Here is an 18,739-nt window from a genome sequence, read left to right on the forward strand (position 1 = left end):
GTTTGTTATATCTATGCAATCTTTTAAGGTTGTTTGGTTTGTCAATGGGTGCCGCAAACTTTTTTTTATATTTTGTAGGGTGGAAAAGCCAAAAAAGTTAGAAGCCACTGTTCCAATGTTGTATAGAAGATTATCCAATCACGTGTATTTGGTGCAAAAAACAACAACTACGCAGGTGAACAGTACACAAAAAAATAAAACTGCATGGGCACCGATAAAACCATCAAGCTTATATAAAAGTAATTTCTGTGAAACAACCCTGTTTGTTGTTTAAGTGAGGATCTGTCTCTGCCAGGTAAAGCAACAATATATATTGTCATAAAGAAAATTTTCCCAAAAGTGGAAAATTTTAATAAAAACCGTTTTTAAGAAGGGTTTCGCCAATCGTTACAACGGAATTAGCGAAAAGAAATTCTATGACCATCAGGATGACGAACTCGACCAAAACTTTGAGGCATTTGTTCTCCTCCAGTTTGAAATACTGAGAAGATGCAAAAGACTGGATCAACTGAGTTCTGTGGAAATTCAACAAGGAATACAATGTGCCCTCGAACTTGATCCAAAAAAGTGTTACAAACACATGACCCAGATGTTCATGAACAAAAGCGCTTGGAATATTATAATTTTTTGATTGAGTAAGCATCAAATTACCATGAACAAAATATTTTTTCAAAAAATGATGAGAAAACTAAAAAAAAATCTCAAAATTTCTTCATATAATTTCTTCAGCACTTTGTCACATTGCATGTGGTCCTTTGATAAGCGTACTTTTTAAGGCCGACCAACCAGCAGCTGGCATATCAGAAATCATACGACTTTCAAATATTATGTAGCCTTTAATACACTATATTTTCAGCCAATACCTAATACCGTAGAGAAAACGAATGCAACTCCGCTGGTTGTTTTTTTATTGCAAACTCTTATTCATATTATCGTATCAAGAATATAAAGTACAACAAAAAGTGTGTAGTTGGGATTATCAACGATTGCAGCCCAATCTGCGTAACTTTGTATTTAGGTTTGATAACGACACATCATTATAGGTCGAAACAATGTGCACTGCTGTCTCCAATTTAATGATTATTATTGCCCTTTTGGTTACATACGAATTGAATGATAAGCAAGCATATATAACACTATGTTGCTTACTCGATCCACTTGGTTAGTCTCTGTTGTTTAACTCATACTTTACTACTTTTTGCGTGTCCACTAACTTCCTTTAATAGGTGACTTTGTTTGCATACATTTGCCAAACATACAAAAGGCATAAAATACAGATTATAACCTTGTTTTGCAGAAGTTGTTATGTTAACTCTAACAAGCGACACACGCGAGCATTCACTAATCTCGACGACGGACAGTCATAAATGGGTATTCAAAACCACACTTACAACTATAAAATCACCCATATATATACATCAAAAACATATGAGCAATTCAATTTGTACAAGAACGTGTCGCTGTCATGATAGGATTAAGTGGAGTAAACCGCTTGTTTTGCTTCGTTTTTAACTCTATATATTAAAACAAAGCCTTTGGAATTCGTGAAAAACTTCACAATATTGGTCAACCACACGTTCACAATGTAGTGGCAATAGACTGGTCATATTGCTTGCGCTCCTATAGCGCCATGACGAACAAGAAGTTTAAAGCTGTGCTTTGGTATGCTGTTAAGGTTTACTACGACTAAAATTAATTATCACCACAAATGGAGAGAATCCAGCGTCGTAAAATAATTAAGTTTGATGCGTGTGACAATAATACGTCCAAACAAAACAATTAAAACTTACAGAGCCCCAACATTATGATAAACAGGGCAATTTATATACATTATGAAATAAAACATGAAATTTCAACAAACAAGCACTTATGTACAAAAAAGCGCAAAAAATTTTGCATATCGCGAAAAAAAAACAGTTGTTTCAAACAACAATTTGCATATATATACCTATATAAATTTTTAATTTGATCACAAAATAATTATAAAACACAAGTAATAAAATATGATGCAATTGTCAACAAGGTGTACAGCATAATAATAAGAACACACAAATATGAAAAGGAGCATGAAAGGTAAAACCTGTTAGAAACAGATAAACGGCAAATATTTTACAAATATTTTCACTTTCCAAGCACCTAGTATCCATTCTCAGTCCTCGGTGTTTTCGGGTGCATCTTCAATTGACAACAGGTCTAAAAACCAACCCACATTGATGTTTCAACATAAAGAATGTAGTTATATAGACAGTGTCATACCTGTGCCTGCTTGGATTTGGGGAAGATCACCTGCTAAAACAAACAAAATAAATTCATCAGGCTGGCTAAATACTATTACATGAATGTTTTTATTGCTCTTAGAGCTTGCATTTAAATGAACTAAAACTACCTAAATTCAATCACTACTTAATATCTGTACGTAAAAACAGGAAATAAAACAGTTGTGGTCAAAGCAAATTTGTTAATTGTTTTTAAATATACTTACTGACAACATATATTTATCAAAAAAAAATTGGTTTACTTTAGATAATGCCCTGAGGGCAAAGACTCAATAAAATTAGGCAACATACCTGTGCTGGTGGAAGGTAACTGGATGACTGCACCTGTGCAACAAATATAAATTTAAGTAACATTTGATTTTGGCAACAACAATTAGCCATAAATAAACCTACCAGGCTGAACATTTACGAGAAAAAAGTTTTTGATCAGCTGCAGGCAGGACTGCTGTTTTGATCTAACTGGTCATTTTGGTGCAGCTCAGGACATACAACGATCTTGCCTGCTGAATAGAAAACCAAAAACTTCTACTTTGCGATGACTATGCAGGTGCCATTAAACGTTGGATACCAAACCAGGCAAACCAAGGTGGAAACACCAGCTTAAAGATTGCTTAAAACCGTTTGCTATTGCTAGGCAAATGCTAACCCAATAGTGCAGGCATTGCCTGTGCATGCAGCGAGATAAATCCGTCTGATTGATCTTTAAAAACATAAATATTATGAAAAGACTGGATTCATAATTTTTATTTGGCAAAATTGCTTGAATCATTTGGATTTTTGTTTGTACTTAAAAATAAACATCCTATGTCAAATACATTCAGCTAGATGGCATGTTACTGGATGTAAAATTCATTTGTGTAGGGCAAAAATATTTGACCTTTCCTGGTAAAGGTCATTTAGTATTGACGTGTTTTATTTATTTAAAACGTTTTGTAAGTTAACATTGTTTTGCAATTATATAAAAAAAGTAAAAGGTAACACCAATCCAGAAAGTAAAACTGATTTTAAACATATTTACTACATCTGTAGCAGGTGGTTTAGTTTTTGACTACTTTATCACATACTTGAAGAATGTGGTGCTTCATCTTGCTCTTGTACATGCTGTACTCCCTGCAATGTAGGTTACCATCAGTTTATTAGCTAAAACGAGATTCAATAACTTATACCATACCTGATGTTGTGGCTGGGGCAGTATTTGACATTTAACACCAAACTCTGCCTTGACTGATTTGTCAGGTAAAACTACATTGATTTCAACCATTTGATAACCTTCATAAGGTTCAAATGTAAACACTGTTTGAAACTGGTGCATATGTGTAGAAAAAAAAGAATCAAACTCGTTGTTGTTCTTCTGAAATCTGACAATTCCAGGTACATTATTAAGTTTTAAAGTTGCATTCTCATGATGTGATCTAAAAATTTAAATACTACAATTGGGCTACTTTTGATACAGGATTTGCACATTAACCATTTTTATATGCAACTACACAAAAAGCAAGCTTAAAATATAAATGAAGATGTTGTCCAATTGGTTTTATAAATAAAAGTTTAGAGTAATAAAAGCAGAAAATTAAATTTGAAAGAAAACCACAATTATCAATAAATATAAAAAATCAAAGTGTAATTTCATATACGGCAAGCAAGCTTAAAGGACCTATATGGGTATTAGATAGGAGAAATCCTGTGTTGAAGGCCCTCGGCTGTAATGCATCTAGCGACTGTTCCGCTTGTTACCCAATGACCGTTGATGGGTCTTGTGACTCACATAGGGACCTGAAATTCTACAAAGTTGAAAAAAAAAAAATTGCTCCTGGATGAGACTGTACAGAGCAAGGACTTTTTGGGCCTCCTGGAAGATCATATGACCAACAGGGGGGTATACCCAGCCCTTGGGGGAGGGCATTGACACTTTTTCAGCAACTAAATTTGATGCCATCGCATAGAGAAGAGTTGGAACTTACAAAAAAATGCAAATGAGTGGGTAGTTGAACGATTCATTTTTGTGCAAAATCCAGTTCCATTTTTGGTTGCTCTTTTAACCAAAATATTGAGTAACCAGGGGGGCAAATGGCCCTAGGGGGGTGGCTAAACCATTTTTTCGGAGACTAATTTTTATCAAAATTTGTAGATATGAAATGGATCTTTCATAAAATCACAAATGATTGGACACTTAAACGATTCATTTACTATTGTCATTCTGGCAGAATCCAAAATTATTGTTTCGCAAAATGCGTTCCGCATCAATGAGCAGCATTGCACAAGAAGGTTTAACTTGTACAAAAGGGTTTATTGTTGGTATATATCATACCAGTAAGCATTATTTTGCAAAATATTTCACTTCTTAATCATTTCGTACCAATACCTCTGTAGAAGTCCCAAGTTTATATTCAAAATAACCTGAAATACGGATCATTTTGCTCATTTTTGCATTGCCGGTGACGTCACTTTCAATCAAATGCCGAACCACTTTCCGCTTCATAGGATTTTATTTAAATCTCAGTATCTGTCAAGGATAGAGTCCAGAATAGCGTGAAAGTAATAAAAATCGGTAGAGATCCCACGTATTCCATCAGAATGACCTGAAACACCAGTGTTTTTGCGCTTTTTTGCATTGCCGGTGACGTCACATTCAATCAAGTGCCAAACCACTTTCCGCTTCATAGGATTTTATTTAAATCTCAGTATCTGTCAAGGATGGAGTGAAGAATAGCGTGAAAGTAATAAAAATCGGTAGAGATCCCACGTATTCCATCAGAATGACCTGAAACACCAGTGTTTTTGCGCTTTTTTGCATTGCCGGTGACGTCACTTTCAATCAAGTGCCAAACCACTTTCCGCTTCATAGGATTTTTTTTAAATCTCAGTATCTGTCAAGGATAAAGTGCAGAATAGCGTGAAAGTAATAAAAATCGGTAGAGATCCCACGTATTTCATCAGAATGACCTAAAACACGTGTGTTTTTGCGCTTTTTTGCATTGCCGGTGACGTCACATTCAATCAAGTGCCAAACCACTTTCCGCTTCATAGGATTTTATTTAAATCTCAGTATATGTCAAGGATAAAGTGCAGAATAGCGTGAAAGTAATAAAAAATAGTAGAGATCCCACGTATTCCATCAGAATGACCTAAAGCACGTGTGTTTTTGCGCTTTTTTGCATTGCCGGTGACGTCACATTCAATCAAGTGCCAAACCACTTTCCGCTTCATAGGATTTTATTTAAATGTCAGTATCTGTCAAGGATGGAGTGCAGAATAGCGTGAAAGTAATAAAAATCGGTAGAGATCTCACGTATTCCATCAGAATGACCTGAAACACCAGTGTTTTTGCGCTTTTTTGCATTGCCGGTGACGTCACTTTCAATCAAGTGCCAAACCACTTTCCGCTTCATAGGATTTTATTTAAATCTCAGTATCTGTCAAGGATAGAGTGAAGAATAGCGTGAAAGTAATAAAAATCGGTAGAGATCCCACGTATTCCATCAGAATGACCTAAAACACGTGTGTTTTTTCGCTTTTTTGCATTGCCGGTGACGTCACATTCAATCAAGTGCCAAACCACTTTCCGCTTCATAGGATTTTATTTAAATCTCAGTATCTGTCAAGGATGGAGTGCAGAATAGCGTGAAAGTAATAAAAATCGGTAGAGATCCCACGTATTCCATCAGAATGACCTGAAACACGTGTGTTTTTGCGCTTTTTTGCATTGGCGGTGACGTCACTTTCAATCAAGTACCAAACCACTTTCCGCTTCATAGGATTTTATTTAAATCTCAGTATCTGTCAAGGATAGAGTGCAGAATAGCGTGAAAGTAATAAAAATCGGTAGAGATCCCACGTATTCCATCAGAATGACCTGAAACACCAGTGTTTTTGCGCTTTTTTGCATTGCCGGTGACGTCACATTCAATCAAGTGCCAAACCACTTTCCGCTTCATAGGATTTTATTTAAATGTCAGTATCTGTCAAGGATGGAGTGCAGAATAGCGTGAAAGTAATAAAAATCGGTAGAGATCCCACGTATTCCATCAGAATGACCTGAAACACCAGTGTTTTTGCGCTTTTTTGCATTGCCGGTGACGTCACTTTCAATCAAGTGCCAAACCACTTTCCGCTTCATAGGATTTTATTTAAATCTCAGTATCTGTCAAGGATAGAGTGAAGAATAGCGTGAAAGTAATAAAAATCGGTAGAGATCCCACGTATTCCATCAGAATGACCTAAAACACGTGTGTTTTTTCGCTTTTTTGCATTGCCGGTGACGTCACATTCAATCAAGTGCCAAACCACTTTCCGCTTCATAGGATTTTATTTAAATCTCAGTATCTGTCAAGGATGGAGTGCAGAATAGCGTGAAAGTAATAAAAATCGGTAGAGATCCCACGTATTCCATCAGAATGACCTGAAACACGTGTGTTTTTGCGCTTTTTTGCATTGGCGGTGACGTCACTTTCAATCAAGTACCAAACCACTTTCCGCTTCATAGGATTTTATTTAAATCTCAGTATCTGTCAAGGATAGAGTGCAGAATAGCGTGAAAGTAATAAAAATCGGTAGAGATCCCACGTATTCCATCAGAATGACCTGAAACACCAGTGTTTTTGCGCTTTTTTGCATTGGCGGTGACGTCACATTCAATCAAGTGCCAAACCACTTTCCGCTTCATAGGATTTTATTTAAATCTCAGTATCTGTCAAGGATGGAGTGCAGAATAGCGTGAAAGTAATAAAAATTGGTAGAGATCCCACGTATTCCATCAGAATGACCTAAAACACGTGTGTTTTTGCGCTTTTTTGCATTGCCGGTGACGTCACTTTCAATCAAGTGCCAAACCACTTTCCGCTTCATAGAATTTTATTCAAATCTCAGTATCTGTCAAGGATGGAGTGCAGAATAGCGTGAAAGTAATAAAAATTGGTAGAGATCCCACGTATTCCATCAGAATGACCTAAAACACGTGTGTTTTTGCGCTTTTTTGCATTGCCGGTGACGTCACTTTCAATCAAGTGCCAAACCACTTTCCGCTTCATAGGATTTTATTTAAATCTCAGTATCTGTCAAGCATGGAGTGCAGAATAGCGTGAAAGTAATAAAAATCGGTAGAGATCCCACGTATTCCATCAGAATGACTTGAAACACCAGTGTTTTTGCGCTTTTTTGCATTGCCGGTGACGTTACTTTCAATCAAGTGCCAAACCACTTTCCGCTTCATAGGATTTTTTTTAAATCTCAGTATCTGTCAAGGATGGAGTGCAGAATAGCGTGAAAGTAATAAAAATCGGTAGAGATCCCACGTATTCCATCAGAATGACCTGAAACACGTGTGTTTTTGCGCTTTTTTGCATTGCTGGTGACGTCACTTTCAATCAAGTGCCAAACCACTTTCCGCTTCATAGGATTTTATTTAAATCTCAGTATCTGTCAAGGATAGAGTGAAGAATAGCGTGAAAGTAATAAAAATCGGTAGAGATCCCACGTATTCCATCAGAATGACCTAAAACACGTGTGTTTTTGCGCTTTTTTGCATTGCTGGTGACGTCACTTTCAATCAAGTGCCAAACCACTTTCCGCTTCATAGGATTTTATTTAAATCTCAGTATCTGTCAAGGATAAAGTGCAGAATAGCGTGAAAGTAATAAAAATTGGTAGAGATCCCACGTATTCCATCAGAATGACCTAAAACACGTGTGTTTTTGCGCTTTTTTGCATTGGCGGTGACGTCACATTCAATCAAGTGCCAAACCACTTTCCGCTTCATAGGATTTTATTTAAATCTCAGTATCTGTCAAGGATGGAGTGCAGAATAGCGTGAAAGTAATAAAAATCGGTAGAGATCCCACGTATTCCATCAGAATGACCTGAAACACCAGTGTTTTTGCGCTTTTTTGCATTGCCGGTGACGTCACTTTCAATCAAGTGCCAAACCACTTTCCGCTTCATAGGATTTTATTTAAATCTCAGTATCTGTCAAGCATGGAGTGCAGAATAGCGTGAAAGTAATAAAAATCGGTAGAGATCCCACGTATTCCATCAGAATGACTTGAAACACCAGTGTTTTTGCGCTTTTTTGCATTGCCGGTGACGTTACTTTCAATCAAGTGCCAAACCACTTTCCGCTTCATAGGATTTTTTTTAAATCTCAGTATCTGTCAAGGATGGAGTGCAGAATAGCGTGAAAGTAATAAAAATCGGTAGAGATCCCACGTATTCCATCAGAATGACCTGAAACACGTGTGTTTTTGCGCTTTTTTGCATTGCTGGTGACGTCACTTTCAATCAAGTGCCAAACCACTTTCCGCTTCATAGGATTTTATTTAAATCTCAGTATCTGTCAAGGATAGAGTGAAGAATAGCGTGAAAGTAATAAAAATCGGTAGAGATCCCACGTATTCCATCAGAATGACCTAAAACACGTGTGTTTTTGCGCTTTTTTGCATTGCTGGTGACGTCACTTTCAATCAAGTGCCAAACCACTTTCCGCTTCATAGGATTTTATTTAAATCTCAGTATCTGTCAAGGATAAAGTGCAGAATAGCGTGAAAGTAATAAAAATTGGTAGAGATCCCACGTATTCCATCAGAATGACCTAAAACACGTGTGTTTTTGCGATTTTTTGCATTGGCGGTGACGTCACATTCAATCAAGTGCCAAACCACTTTCCGCTTCATAGGATTTTATTTAAATCTCAGTATCTGTCAAGGATGGAGTGCAGAATAGCGTGAAAGTAATAAAAATCGGTAGAGATCCCACGTATTCCATCAGAATGACCTGAAACACCAGTGTTTTTGCGCTTTTTTGCATTGCCGGTGACGTTACTTTCAATCAAGTGCCAAACCACTTTCCGCTTCATAGGATTTTATTTAAATCTCAGTATCTGTCAAGGATAGAGTGCAGAATAGCGTGAAAGTAATAAAAATCGGTAGAGATCCCACGTATTCCTTCAGAATGACCTAAAACACGTGTGTTTTTGCGCTTTTTTGCATTGCTGGTGACGTCACTTTCAATCAAGTGCCAAACCACTTTCCGCTTCATAGGATTTTATTTAAATCTCAGTATCTGTCAAGGATAGAGTGAAGAATAGCGTGAAAGTAATAAAAATCGGTAGAGATCCCACGTATTCCTTCAGAATTACCTGAAACACGTGTGTTTTTGCGCTTTTTTGCATTGCTGGTGACGTCATTTTCAATCAAGTGCCAAACCACTTTCCGCTTCATAGGATTTTATTTAAATCTCAGTATCTGTGAATGATAATGTGCAGAATAGCGTGAAAGTAATAAAAATCGGGAGAGATCCCACGTTTTCCATCAGAATGACTTCAAACCAGGGCTTTTTCACTTTTTTGCGATTTTTAATGAGGCCCAACGCTCCACCAGATGAGCTGTACATGATCGAAACGATTAGAGAAGTCAGATTTTGGCCTATGCAGTGTTTCGTGCACAAATTGCCTGGCAAAATTTGCATTTACGATATCCACCATTGTAATCAAACAACACAGAAATGTTTACATTGCATGCTATAAATACCATAGCTGCCAAATGAGGGTTTTCTCATTGTGACGATCCTGTCTCGTTATGCGATAGCCTTTGAGGTGCTTAATATTATTCGATTGGGAGTTTGTATTGACGAATGGTAGTGGCGAAATCGTCGGATTCTAACCTTATTTCCATACCGACATTAACATCCTTTGCAACACTTCTTGATTAAATATGCCAATTGCCCATGCTGGTTGACTTGATTCGATATTGTGCATGTTTAATTTCGGTTTACGTCGCTTTATAAAGTATGTTGATACACATACCAAACGCGTTTGTTAGTCTTTTCATAAACACGCCTAACCCTTGCGAATATGTACATGAAACCATTTATGTTGACTTCCTTTTAATACGAAGGTTGCTTAGATTTATGTTTCGCCTTGTAAAGGGCGTCATCAGTTTCCGTGGAATGCAAAACACATATAAGCAATGTGATAAACATTTGAAAATAGGTCCAGGAAGTATCAAACCTTTTACTCAGCACTATAGATACGGTAATCGATCGACAGCCTGCCAGGGTAGCTTGGTTCCATCATCCAGTAAGCTTTGAACAAATGATTTTTTCTCTCGTTTGTTTTCCTTTTTGTATTGCGAATGTGCATGATCGCCATTAGGCCTATTATTAGCATTGCGCACACCTTTATCGTCAATTTTGCGTGTAAAACGTACTGTGAACATACATATTTTTCAAACATTTTTTTTTACATATTGAAGTACATCCCAATATCAGGGTTAAGTACTTTGTAGCGTCATTCGATTTAAATTGCGATCGTGTGCTGCAAACCGCCTTTGACATATGGGTGAAAATGTACCCGCAATCGCGTTGATAAGAATTTGCATTGACACTCACCAAGCCGCATGTGGGACAATGTCAGAACTGGAAGCTGCATTGATAAAAAATTTGTCATCGCTTTCCATCGTTAGGGGAGTTTGTTTGTGACAATGGGCTGGGGCTTTCTTACCCAAATTTTATTTACGAGCCCAGCACTGTCTTTCTCTCACAATATCGCATATCACGAGACTATATGTTTATACGGTAACGCTTTTCGCCCTTTCTGACCGTTCTATTTGATTCTAAATATATTCCATTTTATTTTATGCTATTTAGTTACATTTCATCAATAAACAATTATACCCAACTGCCTGCATCTTAGCCAAGTGCACTGGTAAACGACAATTCAAAGGCAATTAGCCAGCATAATCATCGTGACAAGTTGCAACTTCACATTCAAACCCTAAACGTATATTATGTTGTTTTGGACATAATGTTGGCAAGGCTTTAAATAACGAGCACGTTCGTTATGTTGTTTGGGACATCGGTGTCATAATTCGCCATATTGTACGCGTACCTTAGATAACGTGCGTGTGTCGTAATAATGAACGTGCGCGATATCTAAAGCCTGGCCAACAGTGTCAAATTCCAAATAAGAGCGACATCATGTGGAATAATAAGGCACGCGCGCGTTAGTAAGCAACACGTTCGATATTAGTGTACATGTACCTTAACAGGATATATTTCATGGCCAACCGCGTCATAAATCAAACTGATGTACGCGTACCTAGTTAACGAACATGCAACTTATTAAGGTGCTTGTAACTTAGTAACATGTTAAGTTGGCCGACAATGTCATAATCTTAGGTAAAATTACTTGTACTATCGTCGTATATTTTCATTTCAAACAACAAATAGTTAGCTTCAAGTCAAAGCTTATGGGAGTCGATATGCCCTTGTTTTCTGCTTTTACTTTGCAAATATCACTCATGTATCCATCTTGTGGATATCTGTGGTTCGCACCGTTTACTTTGATGTATCGCAACCCCACAGAGAACCTAAAACGTGAGGTTTTACTGCAATCAACTCTGCTTTTTGGCAAGCTTAACACGATTAAATTGCGACGTAAAGATGCAAACTTTGTAAAATTATTGTGTGGCATTGCAAGCGCTGTAAAATTCTTTTGAATATTGGCAGCCCATGCGCATTAAAACAAAGTATGTACATGTTTACTATAACTTAAAATCAAAATAATTTGTAAAGGCATATGCGTACGTAAAAGTACAAGGTTAGCTGAGAATACAGCGCAATTTCGCTGTTCAAATGTTTAATTCTGGAAAAAGAGGACAAATTTGACAAAGGATAAATATTTGAAAAATACATTTCCGGTACTTACAAATTTGTGCGGGGCCATGGTATATTTGGGCCTGTGATGAAACACTTAGATTTTTAAGCAGTTGCGATAACATATGAGGATTTGACATAGATCTGACGCTACCTGCCACTAGATGGATACATGAGTGATATTTGCAAAGGTAAAAGCAGAAAACAAGAGCATATCGACGCCCATAAGCTGATGACAGTACATGAAATTTTACATAGAATTATGACACTATCGGCCAACTTAACATGCGCGCACGTTAATTAGTTACGTTAATAAGTTGCATGTTCGTTAATTAAGTACGCGTACATGAGTTTGACTTATTACACGGTTGGCCATGAAATGTATCCTATTAAGGTGCAAGTACAGTAATAGCGAACGTTTCCGACTCATGAAAATTTCAGCAATCTTTGATCCTGTTACCAGTAGGTACTAACCACAGATGATGCAGAAATGTTCATGAACTCAATTGTCAAAGATGTGGCAGTTATCAAAACTCCTGATAATCTAAAACTGTCCGAATAAACGTGCGCAATGTTTTTTCTTTAATTGTGCCTGTTTACCCAATTTGTTTCTTAGATTTAGTGGCCACCATGAAAATTGTGTTTCTTATATGTTTGTGTAACAAGCAAAGATGACTTTCACCTGTGATACATCAACATCATGCACAAATTTAACATTTTTTAAGAGTAAATATCATTTCATTTGAAAATGTTAAATCAAAATATTTATTTTAACAAGCATTACCTTTACGGTCATTTATATTCACTACAAAAAGAAGGAAAAAGAATTGGACGCATATTGCACAATAAAACGTTCTTTGCAAGTTCATAAGTGTGACACATTGTGATTAGAAGGGAAAATGTATGAGATTGTGTGAAAAATCGAGTGTGCCACTCCATTAGATTTTGCGACGACATAAATTCTGGACAAATATAGAGATTTAAAAAAATCCTATGAAGCGGAAAGTGGTTTGGCACTTAATTGAAAGTGACGTCACCGGCAATGCAAAAAAGCGCAAAAACACCCGTGTTTCAGGTCATTCTGATGGAATACGTGGGATCTCTACCAATTGTTATTACTTTCACGCTATTCTGCACTCTATCTTTGACAGATACTGAGATTTAAAAAAAATCCTATGAAGCGGAAAGTGGTTTGGCACTTGATTGAAAGTGACGTCACCAGCAATGCAAAAAAGCGCAAAAACACACGTGTTTTAGGTCATTCTGATGGAATACGTGGGATCTCTACCAATTGTTATTACTTTCACGCTATTCTGCACTTTATCCTTGACAGATACTGAGATTTAAATAAAATCCTATGAAGCGGAAAGTGGTTTGGCACTTGATTGAAAGTGACGTCACCAGCAATGCAAAAAAGCGTAAAAACACACGTGTTTTAGGTCATTCTGATGGAATACATGGGATCTCTACCGATTTTTATTACTTTCACGCTATTCTGCACTCTATCCTTGACAGATACTGAGATTTAAATAAAATCCTATGAAGCGGAAAGTGGTTTGGCACTTGATTGAAAGTGACGTCACCGCCAATGCAAAAAAGCGCAAAAACACACGTGTTTCAGGTCATTCTGATGGAATACGTGGGATCTCTACCGATTTTTTTTACTTTCACGCTATTCTTCACTCTATCCTTGACAGATACTGAGATTTAAATAAAATCCTATGAAGCGGAAAGTGGTTTGGCACTTGATTGAATGTGACGTCACCGCCAATGCAAAAAAGCGCAAAAACACACGTGTTTCAGGTCATTCTGATGGAATACGTGGGATCTCTACCGATTTTTATTACTTTCACGCTATTCTGCACTCCATCCTTGACAGATACTGAGATTTAAATAAAATCCTATGAAGCGGAAAGTGGTTTGGCACTTGATTGAAAGTGACGTCACCGCCAATGCAAAAAAGCGAAAAAAAATCACCCGTGTTTCAGGTAATTCTGATGGAATACGTGGGATCTCTACCGATTTTTATTACTTTCACGCTATTCTTCACTCTATCCTTGACAGATACTGAGATTTTAAAAAAATCCTATGAAGCGGAAAGTGGTTTGGCACTTGATTGAATGTGACGTCACCGGCAATGCAAAAAAGCGCAAAAACACACGTGTTTCAGGTCATTCCGATGGAATACGTGGGATCTCTACCGATTTTTATTACTTTTACGCTATTCTGCACTCTATCCTTGACAGATACTGAGATTTAAATAAAATCCTATGAAGCGGAAAGTGGTTTGGCACTTGATTGAAAGTGACGTCACCGCCAATGCAAAAAAGCGAAAAAAAATCACCCGTGTTTCAGGTAATTCTGATGGAATACGTGGGATCTCTACCGATTTTTATTACTTTCACGCTATTCTTCACTCTATCCTTGACAGATACTGAGATTTTAAAAAAATCCTATGAAGCGGAAAGTGGTTTGGCACTTGATTGAATGTGACGTCACCGGCAATGCAAAAAAGCGCAAAAACACACGTGTTTCAGGTCATTCCGATGGAATACGTGGGATCTCTACCGATTTTTATTACTTTTACGCTATTCTGCACTCTATCTTTGACAGATACTGAGATTTAAAAAAAATCCTATGAAGCGGAAAGTGGTTTGGCACTTGATTGAATGTGACGTCACCGGTAATGCAAAAAAGCGAAAAAACACCCGTGTTTCAGGTAATTCTGTTGGAATACGTGGGATCTCTACCGATTTTTATTACTTTCACGCTATTCTGCACTCTATCCTTGACAGATACTGAGATTTAAATAAAATCCTATGAAGCGGAAAGTGGTTTGGCACTTGATTGAAAGTGACGTCACCGCCAATGCAAAAAAGCGAAAAAAAATCACCCGTGTTTCAGGTAATTCTGATGGAATACGTGGGATCTCTACCGATTTTTATTACTTTCACGCTATTCTGCACTCTATCCTTGACAGATACTGAGATTTAAATAAAATCCTATGAAGCGGAAAGTGGTTTGGCACTTGATTGAATGTGACGTCACCGCCAATGCAAAAAAGCGCAAAAACACACGTGTTTCAGGTCATTCTGATGGAATACGTGGGATCTCTACCGATTTTTATTACTTTCACGCTATTCTGCACTCCATCCTTGACAGATACTGAGATTTAAATAAAATCCTATGAAGCGGAAAGTGGTTTGGCACTTGATTGAAAGTGACGTCACCGCCAATGCAAAAAAGCGAAAAAAAATCACCCGTGTTTCAGGTAATTCTGATGGAATACGTGGGATCTCTACCGATTTTTATTACTTTCACGCTATTCTTCACTCTATCCTTGACAGATACTGAGATTTTAAAAAAATCCTATGAAGCGGAAAGTGGTTTGGCACTTGATTGAATGTGACGTCACCGGCAATGCAAAAAAGCGCAAAAACACACGTGTTTCAGGTCATTCCGATGGAATACGTGGGATCTCTACCGATTTTTATTACTTTTACGCTATTCTGCACTCTATCTTTGACAGATACTGAGATTTAAAAAAAATCCTATGAAGCGGAAAGTGGTTTGGCACTTGATTGAATGTGACGTCACCGGTAATGCAAAAAAGCGAAAAAACACCCGTGTTTCAGGTAATTCTGTTGGAATACGTGGGATCTCTACCGATTTTTATTACTTTCACGCTATTCTGCACTCTATCCTTGACAGATACTGAGATTTAAATAAAATCCTATGAAGCGGAAAGTGGTTTGGCACTTGATTGAAAGTGACGTCACCAGCAATGCAAAAATGCGCAAAAACACACGTGTTTTAGGTCATTCTGATGGAATACATGGGATCTCTACCGATTTTTATTACTTTCACGCTATTCTTCACTCTATCCTTGACAGATACTGAGATTTAAATAAAATCCTATGAAGCGGAAAGTGGTTTGGCACTTGATTGAATGTGACGTCACCGCCAATGCAAAAAAGCGCAAAAACACACGTGTTTCAGGTCATTCTGATGGAATACGTGGGATCTCTACCGATTTTTATTACTTTCACGCTATTCTGCACTTCATCCTTGACAGATACTGAGATTTAAATAAAATCCTATGAAGCGGAAAGTGGTTTGGCACTTGATTGAAAGTGACGTCACCGCCAATGCAAAAAAGCGAAAAAAAATCACCCGTGTTTCAGGTAATTCTGATGGAATACGTGGGATCTCTACCGATTTTTATTACTTTCACGCTATTCTTCACTCTATCCTTGACAGATACTGAGATTTTAAAAAAATCCTATGAAGCGGAAAGTGGTTTGGCACTTGATTGAATGTGACGTCACCGGCAATGCAAAAAAGCGCAAAAACACACGTGTTTCAGGTCATTCCGATGGAATACGTGGGATCTCTACCGATTTTTATTACTTTTACGCTATTCTGCACTCTATCTTTGACAGATACTGAGATTTAAAAAAAATCCTATGAAGCGGAAAGTGGTTTGGCACTTGATTGAATGTGACGTCACCGGTAATGCAAAAAAGCGAAAAAACACCCGTGTTTCAGGTAATTCTGTTGGAATACGTGGGATCTCTACCGATTTTTATTACTTTCACGCTATTCTGCACTCTATCCTTGACAGATACTGAGATTTAAATAAAATCCTATGAAGCGGAAAGTGGTTTGGCACTTGATTGAAAGTGACGTCACCCCCAAGGCAAAAAAGCGCAAAAACACTGGTGTTTCAGGTCATTCTGATGGAATACGTGGGATCTCTACCGATTTTTATTACTTTCACGCTATTCTGGACTCTATCCTTGACAGATACTGAGATTTAAATAAAATCCTATGAAGCGGAAAGTGGTTCGGCATTTGATTGAAAGTGACGTCACCGGCAATGCAAAAATGAGCAATAAGATCCGTATTTCAGGTTATTTTGAATATAACCTTGGGACTTCTACAGAGGTATTGGTACGAAATGATTAAGAAGTGAAATATTTTGCAAAATAATGCTTACTGGTATGTTATATACCAACAATAAACTCTTTTGTACAAGTTAAACCTTCTTGTGCAATGCTGCTCATTGATGCGGAACGCATTTTGCGAAACAATAATTTTGGATTCTGCCAGAATGACAGTAGTATTCATTTTGCCACAAACACAGCCTGATTTTTTAGCTCCATTTTCAACATAGATTTCAGCAGCACCCACCAGCAAGTTACTACCTAATTGGAATAGCTCAAAACCACACTAAAACTGCCCAAAACACCCTAAAATTCGCCATGACAACAGCACGCACATGTGCGCTCATTCAACCGTAAATTTAACTTAATTGCGTCACTGCTTTGCTTGGTGATGCATGACTTTGCATTGTGACACGGTGGGCATTTCCCAGCACCAAAACTAATTTTCATAGAAATACCAATATGCGTCCTAAAGAGTAATTTGAAAGCAAGCAGTGATACTAGGAATGGCTAATTATGGTCATGTTGTTAATTTAGAATTTAGGCAAATTTTTAAGCCCATTCCATAATCTAGTGCTGGTACATTCCAAATTCACATACTTCACATTACAGCAGCACAACTGTTCAAGATTTTGCTCTCCTGAATGATCTGACCAAAGATTGTCATAAATTAGACACTTCCAGAGTCTTTGCTTTTGGTCTGGAGGGTCATTATTGGGGAAACCACCCATAACCCTTCTCTCCCGGATCCAACCAAAAAAACTTCCAACAAGCTCTACTACATACCTACAGATTTGACATATATGATATTACTATTTCTATTCGAGGGAACATTCTAAATCAAGCTGCTTTTACCATGTAAAGTGTGATACTTTAAATGATATCTTGCGTTGGCTTCCAATAGGAATTGTTTGATAATCAATCCAGTCTATTCCATCTTCACTCATTTTTACCTTAAAAAATGAATTATAAACGATACACCAAAGCAACAAAATGGCATGGGCACCGATAAAACCATAAAGGTTATAAAGTCAGGCACCCATGTTTAAGGTGATCTTCTCATAGAATATTGCCGTCTACTGTAGGATCACAGTCAGTCGCACAGGAAGGCGATGAGTTGCGACAGGTTGCATATGATAGTAAGTAGCCACCTGGCCGTGCTGGCCAAAGCAAAACCCATAAAAATTTTTTCAATTTTTTAGAACGTAAAACTTTGCCAAACTTGTTAGAAGGTTAGAAAGGGTTTTGGTCAGTTTCGTAAGCTCCATATATTTTCCTTAGACGCCGTTGGCCAGTTTCGTAAGCTCCATATATTTTCCTTAGACGCCCTTGGTCAGTTCCGTAAGCTCAATATTTTTTCCTTAGACGCCCTTTGCCAGTTCCGTAAGCTATATCTACTTTCCTTAGACGCCGTTGGTCAGTTCCGTAAGCTCAATATATTTTCCTAAGACGCCCTTTGCCAGTTCCGTAAGCTATATCTACTTTCCTTAGACGCCGTTGGTCAGTTCCGTAAGCTCAATATATTTTCCTTAGACGCCCTTGGTCAGTTCCGTAAGCTCCATATATTTTCCTTAGACGCCCTTTGCCAGTTCCGTAAGCTCAATATATTTTCCTTAGACGCTCTTTGCCAGTTCCGTGAGCTCTATCTATATTCCTTAGAAGCCTTTGGCCAGTTCCGTAAGCTCTATATATTTTCCTTAGACGCCATAGGTCAGTTCCGTAAGCACTATCTAGTTTCCTTAGACGTCCTTGGCCCGTTCCGTAAGCCTTGTGTATTTTCCTTAGACGTCCTTGGCCAGTTCCGTAAGCAGTATGTATTTTCCTTAGACGGTCTGGGCCAGTTCCGTAAGCAGCATGTATTTTCCTTAGACT

General features: G+C 37.6%; 2 protein-coding genes across 2 annotated transcripts in view; one reads left to right on the forward strand and one right to left on the reverse strand.

Annotated features, from left to right (window-relative positions):
- The window catches only part of LOC145892479 (protein NLRC5-like), a 63,439-nt gene that overhangs the window by 21,946 nt on the left and 22,754 nt on the right, over positions 1-18,739 (forward strand). The gene's annotated exons all lie outside the window — the stretch shown is intronic.
- LOC145906660 (uncharacterized) lies at positions 998-17,814 on the reverse strand. The gene is made up of 8 exons (XM_082994111.1): positions 17,723-17,814; positions 17,468-17,653; positions 3,448-3,688; positions 3,341-3,386; positions 2,670-2,779; positions 2,568-2,600; positions 2,257-2,289; positions 998-2,193 (listed from the first exon to the last, which is right to left on the reverse strand). The coding sequence occupies exons 1-5, from the start codon at positions 17,812-17,814 to the stop codon at positions 2,703-2,705; spliced, it is 642 nt and encodes a 213-aa protein (XP_082850237.1). The 3' UTR covers positions 998-2,193; positions 2,257-2,289; positions 2,568-2,600; positions 2,670-2,702.

The sequence above is a fragment of the Ascidia mentula genome, chromosome 1 (assembly GCF_947561715.1).
Source record: "Ascidia mentula chromosome 1, kaAscMent1.1, whole genome shotgun sequence".
NCBI lineage: Eukaryota > Metazoa > Chordata > Ascidiacea > Phlebobranchia > Ascidiidae > Ascidia > Ascidia mentula.